This window comes from Lycium barbarum, chromosome 6 (genome assembly GCF_019175385.1).
Source record: "Lycium barbarum isolate Lr01 chromosome 6, ASM1917538v2, whole genome shotgun sequence".
NCBI lineage: Eukaryota > Viridiplantae > Streptophyta > Magnoliopsida > Solanales > Solanaceae > Lycium > Lycium barbarum.
Window position 1 is genome coordinate 117,407,879 of NC_083342.1, and position 10,006 is coordinate 117,417,884.

The 10,006-nt window shown below is 36.8% G+C and overlaps 1 protein-coding gene across 2 annotated transcripts; it reads right to left on the minus strand.

Annotated features, from left to right (window-relative positions):
• Positions 1–5,151: 5,151 nt before the first annotated feature.
• LOC132645783 (uncharacterized) lies at positions 5,152–9,687 on the minus strand. 2 transcript variants are annotated; one of them, XM_060362982.1, is made up of 12 exons: positions 9,372–9,684; positions 8,006–8,090; positions 7,876–7,927; positions 7,757–7,777; positions 7,620–7,673; positions 7,046–7,096; positions 6,883–6,945; positions 6,712–6,777; positions 6,541–6,579; positions 6,147–6,263; positions 5,961–6,053; positions 5,152–5,752 (listed from the first exon to the last, which is right to left on the minus strand). In XM_060362982.1, exons 1-12 carry the CDS (start codon positions 9,475–9,477, stop codon positions 5,477–5,479), a joined length of 1,023 nt encoding a protein of 340 aa, XP_060218965.1. In that variant the 5' UTR covers positions 9,478–9,684; the 3' UTR covers positions 5,152–5,476. The 2 variants fall into 2 exon arrangements, with proteins under 2 accessions (XP_060218965.1, XP_060218966.1); XM_060362983.1 differs by having other exon boundaries at positions 5,586–5,748; positions 9,372–9,687.
• Positions 9,688–10,006: the final 319 nt, after the last annotated feature.

Consider the following 10,006-nt stretch of genomic DNA (forward strand, 5'->3'; position numbering starts at 1 on the left):
ATTTTTGGAACTAGACCAAGCTTGTCGCGAAAGAACTCGAATGAAGCTTTAGGAAGTGACTTGGTGAAGATATCAGCAATATTCTCCTGACTTCGCACTTCCAAAGTATTTATAGTTCCATCAAGAACTTTTTCTCTGATGAAATGATGTTCCACCTCAATGTGCTTAGTTCTAGCATGGAATACCGGATTGTTTGCAAGCTTGATGGCACTTTGATTGTCTTCGAAAATCGCAGTTGGCTTTGATATAGACAAATGCAAATCTTCAGCAAGTCTTTGGAGCCGTACACATTCTTGAGCAGTAAGAGTTGCTGCTTTATATTCCGCCTCCGTAGTTGATAAAGAAACTGAGTCTTGCTTCTTGCTGCACCAAGAAACACTTGTTCCACCACAAAGAAAAATATAGCCTGAAGTAGATTTTCGATCATCCAGATCACCACCAAAATCGACGTCAGTATATCCAATTAATACCAAATCATTCCTCTTTTGGAAGAGCAGGCCCATATTTGATGTTGAGTTGATGTATTTCAGAATCCTCTTTGCAGCTTCCAAATGAGGCTTTCTTGGTGATTGCATAAATCTGCTGACATATCCAACAGAAAAAGCAATATCTGGCCTTGTAATAGTCAAATACAAAAGACTTCCAACAAGAGCTCGAAAAGGCTTGGGATCTGCAAGAAGTGAGCCTTTTTCACGCCTTAACCTCGTGCTAGTCTCAAGAGGAGTAGAGCACTTTTTGCTTTGTTTTATCCCAAACCTGTCAACAAGCTTCTTGGGATACCCTTCTTGGGTAACAAAGATCCCTTTACTCGTGTTTGTCACCTCTAAGGTAAGAAAATGATGTAGCTCTCCCAGCTTCTTGATATCAAATCTTATGGCAAACTCCCCTTGAAGCCTCGCAACTTCATCATCATTGTTTCCTGTTATTATCATGTCATCCACATATAACAGAACAACAACATGCAAGTCTCCATGTTTCTTAACAAACAAGCTAGGATCTGAATGTGATGCAGCATATCCACAAAAATATAGATATTGTGCAATTTTTCCATACCATGCTCGTGGAGCCTGCTTGAGTCCATAAAGTGCTTTCTTAAGCTTGCAGATATAATCAGGATATAAGTTAGAGACATACCCGGGTGGTTGATCCATATAGATATCTTTGTCAAGTTCCCCGTACAAGAAGGCATTCTTCACGTCAAGTTGCCATAATTTCCAACCGTACGATGCTGCCATGGCTAATACAACTCGAACTGAGATCATCTTAGCCACCGGACTGAAGGTTTCTTCATAGTCTTCACCATACTTTTGAGAAAATCCTCGAGCAACCAGCCTTGCTTTATATCTGCTCTTCTTTTAATTTTGTAAACCCATTTGCAAGATATGGGTTGTACGTCTTTGGGCTTTGGTACAAGGCTCCAAGTTTGATTTTTCATTAAAGCCTCAATTTCATCATTCATAGCAAGCTCCCACTCTTTGACTTCTTTAGCTTCTTCAAACGAGAAAGGTTCTTCATCATCAATTGGTCCTGCAAAGAAGCAAGAATATGTACTAACAAAATTTTCATCTCTGAAGCGGGCTGGCTTAACAATAGTTCTTCTTGGTCTTTGTGAATCACGTGAATTATCTTCTTGTTGAGCTTCATATTGTTGAGTTCCCGGGTTCCCCCTTTCTCCTAGCTCCTCTGCAGCTGTACTATCCGAGGAAACACCTATGATGGGTAAGCTTGGAACTCCAGGATTCAAGATTTTAAAACCCTCTCCTTCTGAAGCTGCTCCATAATACGAGGAGACTTCATCAAATACGACATCACGAGAAACAATGAAGCGATGAGTTTTCGGGTCCATGCACCTCCAACCTTTTTTCCTTTCGTCATATCCAACAAAGATGCATTTCCTTGCCTTGGCATCCAACTTGCTTCGTTGAGAATCTGGGATATGAACATAACAGATAGAGCCAAAAACTCTTAGGTGTTTGATGCTAGGCTTTTCTCCAAACATTAATTCATAGGGTGACTTCATGTTGTTTGGAGAAAGCGGCATCCTGTTGATCACATATGTTGCACATTTCATACCTTCAGCCCATAAGGCTCTAGGTAAAATTTTGGCATGAAGCCAACTTTTACATGTCTCGGTTAAGTGTCGAATCTTTCTTTCTGCCACTTCATTTTGTTGTGGTGTATCAGCACAGGTGAGTTCTCTTTTAATACCATGCTGACGACAAAAAGAGAGAAATTCTTCAGAAGTGAACTCACCACCATTATCAGTCCGCAACCACCTTATTCTGGAACCGAGCTGGCCTTCAACCATTTATTTGAACTCCATAAACTTGCTGAAAACTTCTGACTTATGCCTCACAAAGTAAACCCAAGTGAATCTAGTAAAATCATCAATGAGAATTAACATATAAGAATAGCCGGAGAATGAAAGAGTTCTTGTTGGCCCGATCAAATTACTGTGAATTAGTTCTAGAGGAGCACTGCACCTTGACAAGGATCTATCAAACGGAAGATGATGTGCCTTTCCGTATTGACATCCTTCACAAATCTCTCCTCCACCAAAGTTGCTTAAGTTTGGTAATCCTTTTACTAGATTGAATTTCACCATAGCTTTTAATTTATCCATGCTAAGATGCCCAAGTCTAGCATGCCACAGATATGTATTATCATTGCTACTCATCTTCTCAATATATGAATTAGAGGCAGATAAGACATATAAATCATTAACTCTCTTACTGGTATGAATGATATCTGCCTTGAGTTCTTTGATATTTTGAAGGAACTTCACGTCATGTGGGCCAAATAATAGATAACTTCCAGCATCTACGGCATTTGCAACTGAAAATAGATTTTTCCTCATACTTGGAACATGAAAGACACTGTTGAGAGTGATAGAGTCCTCCTGCTTCTCGTTGATGACAACAAAGCGTTCCTTCTCCACATGATGAACTGAGTTATCTGCTGTTACAATGACATCACGACCATTGTATTTTCGAAAGTTGAAAAATTTAGATTCATCCCCGGTGAGATGGTGCCCACATCCTGAATCCACAATCCAATCTTTTTCAAAATTGATGGAAGCCAAGGCATCTACTGCTCGAGTCTCAGCTACAAAGCACTTTCCCCAGTCTTCTTCTTCTTCAGCAGCTTTCTCAGTTTGAGCCATATTACTCTCTTTGACTCGGCAATATCTTTTTATGTGTCCTATTTTGCCGCACCGATAGCATTTGGGAGGCTTCTTACCGTGATTGTTAGAGGACTCTTCCTTCTTTCCTGGCGAGCTTGAACCACCTGAGGAGCGAGAGTGTAGCCTATCTCTTGCTTTTCCTTTAAAGTTCCTCTTATCGGCTACAAGAGCATTTCCTTCACCTTCTTTGACAAATACACCAGCCAACTGTTTGGCTAATAACTCCTGTGACGATAACAAATTCTCAAATTCCTCCAAGGATGGTTGTTGAGCCCATCCTTGAATTGATGTAACAAAAGGAATATATTCTGACTTCAAACCACGAATGATAATTCTTCTCATTCGTGCTTCAGAAATAGCCTCGTCCGGATTTAATAGAGATATTTCAGAACATAAGTTTTTAATCTTCAAGAAGTACTCAACAATAGAAAGATTACCTTGAATGGTGTTGGCCAAATCGTTCTCCAAAATCTGTAGCCGAGCTTCATCCTTCTTGTTGAACAAACGATCAAGGGTCCTCCATATTTCATGAGCTGATTTACACCTTATAATATGATCAAATAAACTGGGAGAGATGGACCTCTTCAGGATGAACTCCGCCTTGGCATTAATCTGCTTCCACTTCTTACGTGCGTCATTATTTTTCGGTGCATCGGCAGGAGGATTTGTGTTACTCCCATTGACAACTTCCCACAAATCCTCGCCAACAAGGTAGGACTCCAAACAGGTCTTCCATACCTTGTAGTTGGACTGGTTCAATAATTCCATCCCCAGTCCATTAGCACGACCACACACATCTATTTAGAAAAAAACAATTGAATCGACCACTAACCCGATCTTGAAAATATATCCAGAAGCCAACATATATGGCTATGACTCTGATACCATGTAGAGAAATATAGCAGAAGAAAAGTAAATCGGAGAAATCTTCTGCTAGCCCAAGATCGTTACTAAGATTGGAAGATTCAACTAAAGAAGAGGAAGCTTTGGAAAGGAGAAAGAAAATTTTAGATAGGAGAACATGGTTATGGAAGAAAGACTTTCTTGAATTACTTGAATTACTTGGTTACAAATGATCAAGTCCACTCCTATTTATACTTGTCTAAGGATAGTTCTAGAAATTTTTCTAGATACATCTATAAGAGAAATTTAGCAAACCTTATCTTCTTGCAATACTCTAGACTATCTAGAAATCTCTTCAAGATATTTATCCAAGATACTATACTAGGTTATTCTAGAATCATAACTAAATATCTAGAATTTTTTGTAGTTCCAAAAAATCTACTTTATAATTTCACAAACATAAGCAGCAAATGATTATATGTTCAGAGACAACTTAAACATAAGCCATGACGATGGAATATTATGCTAACAAGAGGATCAAAAAGGCTTCCGGAAGTATAGGACTAGGTATACTAGAAATGATGGCATTATTAGCATGGGTTTCTCAGTTTGACTTTACTTTTAATTTTAATTTTGTATAATGCTGGCCTGAGATGGATTTTAATTGCAGAAACATGGTTAGTTAGGATTCGTATAGCCGACGCTAATTTGTTGGGTAATGAAGCGTAGTTTTGTGATTAGCTTCTAGAGAATAAAGAAGGAAAATGAAGCTGTTAAGTGCTTACCTGTGTCCCTTCGTCCATCTATTTGTTACTAATAATTAAAAGTTTATAACCTATTGAATTAAAGTGATCTATTATTATTTTTTTTTTTTATTTCAGAACAATTCATGTTAGCTTTGGAAAATAGAATTATATTCTTTGAAGTTGATTGGCAACTTTCTTTTAGTTGCAAGTCTGCCATATTTTCCATGCATTTAAAGCATCGTCCATAGCAGAAAATACTAAAAGGTTTCTTCTTCCGTTAAGTTGCTTAGTGTTAGTAGTTGATCCGAACCATACTTAAACAAGAATAGAATCTAATGAGCGAAATCCATCCAAGACTAAAAGATAAAAAAGAAAAAGAGCACGGCAATATCATGTTGTTAGATCAATTATTAGAGATAAAAGTGATATCACAAGGGAAAAAATCAAGTTGTGCGAAGCGAGAAGACAATAATCGGATTTTGATTTTTCTTCATTGTTCACCTTCCCCCATTAAGGATGGTCCCCTATGCATTTCATTTTTTCCTTAAGGGAAAAAAAAAGAAGTAAACCCCATCATAGTGAAACTCTCCTTGTGATCGGAATGAGATAGATGCCATCCAGGTGGGGGTGGATCAGATTGGAGTTTCTTTAGGTAGCCACTGACTAACAGTTATCCTTAAACTAAAATTTCCTTCATCTTAAGCTAAACTGTTTCAGCACGAGTGTGCAGCTGGAGAATTTCTTCTACAGCACCATTGAATTCATCGTTGAAATCCCAGACAGACGAAGGCCATAATAGATCAGATGATCTTGATGTAGTCACTGTAGTGGATACATTATCTATCAAGTATGGTAGTATCTTTTTCCTCATTTCACTAGTAGATATTTCAAGATGACTTCCAGATACATTCAGGAACTTCACTTTTCCAGCTTCATCCAACATCTTCAGACCAATCCAATCTTCTGTATAGAGCTCTGTCTACATACATAATATCATACAATAAGATCAGAGAATATCCTTCAGAATCATCAAGGATTACATAGATTCTAGTTTCCAAATTGCTGGTAATGAATTTTCACAATGAAACGTAGATTGATTTTATGATTAGAAAGTGAAACATGTCTGAAACATACGTAATATATTGTTAAAAGGAAGATTAGGTGACGTGTCAAACGCCATATATTACCTTCTGAGCAAGCAAAACAGTGCTGAAGGAACCATCAGGATAGTACCCAAACCAGGAGGTCTGCTTTGGTACCAAAACTTCATCTTTTTCAAACTGATGAAAATGAGGAGGAAAACTTATGAGGTACTCCAAATTCCAGGTCAACTCTCTAAGCTGAAAAAAGAACATATACTATACCCTACTCACCATAATAAGTACTAAATTTTCCAAGCTTGCAAACCTTTTCTTGAAAGTAGAATTTCTGTGTACCTCATTGTTGAGTACTGGAAGGAATTTACATCCTTTTCTATAGTCAGCTATGTCCTGGAAAAGTGGAAAGTGCAAAAGGCCACAAAAGAAAAGAGAGAAGATCAGCTTAGAAGGATAGGATGATATATTTGAGACAAAGTAAGCTACTCACTCTGTCCCATTTTATGTGATACATTGTGACTGGGCATGGAGACTTTTGAAACTTGTAGTCATTCTTTTTCCGATAGACTAAAAGGGAAAGTGCATCACATAAACTGAAACAAAGGGAGTACTATTTTGTTTTAGACAAGAAGGAGAAGATTTTTTATGTTCACATAATTTGGTAACTTACAGTTGGGATTTTAATGTACCCTGCGGGAGCAAGATGTTCCTGCAATTGCATTAAAGGACACCATATAATTAGTATAAAGTATAAACAGAAAGAGAAAAATAAGAGAACAAAAAAGATGATAAAATAAAGAGACTACATAATAGTAGTAGTATATGATAAGAAAGAGCAGACCTGGATAAAATTGCTGTAAATAGCTAACTTGAGCAAAGAGTCTGCAAGAATGCACCAGAAACCTGACTGCCAAAATAGGAAATACTAGACGCTATTATCTTTCCCTCAAAAACAATAAACAAGAGCAGTTGAAAATGGCTAGTTAAGTTCATGGGGTCAAAAGGCACATACACCACACAAGGGAACAGAAGCTATCCCAGCATGAGGACCAGCCAGAGATATAAGATTCCTCACCTGTTACATATGTTACAACAACATGAATGTACATAATGAATATATTTTCATACGTGATTCAGAAGTTTTCATTGAAAAGATAAACGTTTTAACTTCTTACTGGAGGTCCACCATCACAGAACTCAATAACCCCTCTGCCAACCATGCTCCCCTGAAAAAGAAAACAAAGGAGTCACGAGTCCGAAGAAAATGGCAGTTGACAAAACTAACAGGATAGGGATTGCCAGACTTCTCAAAAAAGGAGCTTGAATTATGCTTGGAAACGTTAAGAGCTCTACGTTGGTGAAAAATCATTTCCTGCAATCTTATCAATTCATGCAAAGGTGCTGCTCTCTTAGGTTCATTCGCTAACATTTGAGTCTTAATTTGGCAAGAGAACCAATGTAAGTTTCGCCATAATGACATAGCAGATTCAAGTGAACAGGTCTTGATGAAATTGTGCGTGTAAAGAGGATGTAATCAAATAACTGATTGTGGAAACAACGTTAGTTTATGGAAATTGCACTTATTGCAAAAAGATTAGATTGTAACAACTAAATAACGAATCAAAAGGTGACATTACAGTAGACAGTAAAAAAGACTAGCTACCAAACATCTCTATTAAATACATTGATTCAGGAGAGATTCATTGCGCCTTTGACATGAATATTCTACGGTGTAGAAATTTCTTGTACCTGGGAGAGCCCAATTATGTTGTAACCTTCACTAAGCTCACTCATTTTCTGTAACTGTAAGTTGGAAGGAATAATGAGATTAGAGAAACAATTGCAGGTTGATCAAGTAAAATAACACATACACTTGCTTGCCTTACCTTCTCACAAGCAATGTCTACCTACAAACGAAAAAACAAGAAGCACGAAAAGTCATTATTTTTGCTCTATCCATGATGATGAATCAGTGGAGAGAGTAATCATGGTGAACAGAGGTGACCTGCTTGGAGAAAGGCATAAACCAGGAATCCCACTCTCCATTACCAATTTCACTAAGCAAACAGAAATAGTAAGATTTTTTTCTAAAAACTTGAACAGGTAAATGAAGTCATATTGCAGAAGTAGATTACATGCAATGTCCTGAAGAGCCTGACCAGTTGCTTAGAAGCTCGGTGAAATGCGTGATGCCTCCATTGTTACATTTATCTGATATACCTGATTTATCATGTAGAGAAAAATCAACCTTCTTTCAAGATATTGAACAATTTGGACCCCGTTTTCGGGCTACAAAGCATTGTTGTTCCGATGTGATTACAGAAGAAGGTGAGCACTAGATGTCATCGCAAACAATGGCCTAGGAAGGCCGGTCGAAGGGTCAAGCGGTCAAAGCCACCACTTTAGGCCCCAAATATTTAAAGGCCCCTAAAAAAAAAAATTCCTCTATTTTATAGATATTTTATTATATGATCATTATTAAAATCAGCTTTAGGCTGATTTATACTTAGGGACTCTTATTCTTTTATACACATTGTACCAAGTCATATTTTTTCACTTCAAATATTCATTTTTAGAACTTCAACCACATAATGTCCAAATGTCTCCTTAGTGGCAGAAATTTGAGATGATTAGACAATTAGAATTTAAAAAAGCATTGTTTTAACCTTGAATATTTTTTAAATATTGTTAAATCTGGATGAGCAGAGTTAGCAGATACCTCTATTGATGGAAGCTTAGGTAGTCAGTGATGATCAATGTGATGTGCAAGTTGGTAAAATAGCTTATGTTAAAAAATAATAAATTTGTTAGATACATTTTAGGCCTCTTATTGATATCTAGCTTTAGGCCACATAACTAGTTGAGCCGCCCCTGTGGCCTAGTGAACTAATTTGTAATCCCTATCATACAAAAGTTTGGCTGGTTTCCTTAGGCTAATCAAACAGGGAAAGGGAAAGAATATTTCTTTAAAATAGAGGCGAAGCTAGGATTTGAATTTTATGTGTTCAAAATTCTAGGATAGCGACATCAAATGCCAATAATGGGTTCTTAATCTATTCTTTTCTACATATTTAGTAAATTTCTCTATACAAAATTAGGCCGAAACGTATCGTTCACTTTTAGCTCTGCCCCTGCTCAAAAACAGAAGTGCCCTTCAAACATATTACAGAATAATACAAAAGGAAAAAAAAAAGTTGGTTATCGACTTGCAAGATATATCCGGCACAAAATTGCCACAAAAACACAAAGGATGAAAAATCTAAGTGGCAAATAGTCAGTACTACAAATGAGTGCAATGCTCCAGCTTTACATTAATAATCAACTCTTAACACCTATTTTCAAGATTACCTGGATTTACCCTGTGCGCACCCGAAGGGTAGCGACTGCGGGTTCCCATGTCATAAAAAAAAAAAACACCTATTTTCAAGATTATTTAACAAAATAAGCAGTCCTAGAAAGCAACACTAAACATAGAGCAATATAAAAGAAGAGAAATTTTACCATGAAAGACAACAAAAGGAAGAGAATACGCAGTGATTGACTGAAGGGTCAACAGGAAAATGAAAATCAACATGAAGTTCATTGCATAATGACCCAAGAACTGCATGATATGATAATATTTTGAAACGGGTGTTTATAAATCTTGGATTCACTGGTTTACTAGTAGTTCCAAGAACTGTGGATGTTGGAGAAAATACATGGATTGCATCACTGAAGATATGATGAAGGAGAGAGAGAAAAGAATGAAGATCTCAACACATGTTGAAAGGGGCCAACTACTAAGAGAAAATAAGATAGGGTGTTGTCGAGGTAGTTGACAATAAGTAAATGCGACTGTTCGTGGCAAAAAGATAAAAAAAGGTTTAGAAATAAAAATATATTTAGAAATAAAAAAATAATCTCTCCGTCCATTTTTTTACGTATCCTATATCCTAAAAGTAGATGTCCACTTTAAAAAATTAAGACAGAATTTAGCACTTAGCTCCTAATTTATCCTTATTAATTATACTACAATCACTTTAGAATGCATTTTTTCAAAAACATTGTCTTTATTATTTTTAAAGGGTGATTAAAATTGTCATTTTATTTTTGACTTCTTAATAGGTGTGCAAGTCAACATGACAAGTAAAAGTGGA

Coding starts and splice junctions, on each gene's coding strand:
- LOC132645783 (XM_060362982.1), bottom strand. CDS start 9,477: ATGCAGTTCTTGGGTCATTATGCAATGAACTTCATGTTGATTTTCATT. Junction 6,946..7,045: donor TCTGTGATGGTGGACCTCCA/GTAAGAAGTTAA, acceptor CATATGTAACAG/GTGAGGAATCTTATATCTCT. Junction 6,580..6,711: donor TTTACAGCAATTTTATCCAG/GTCTGCTCTTTC, acceptor ATGCAATTGCAG/GAACATCTTGCTCCCGCAGG.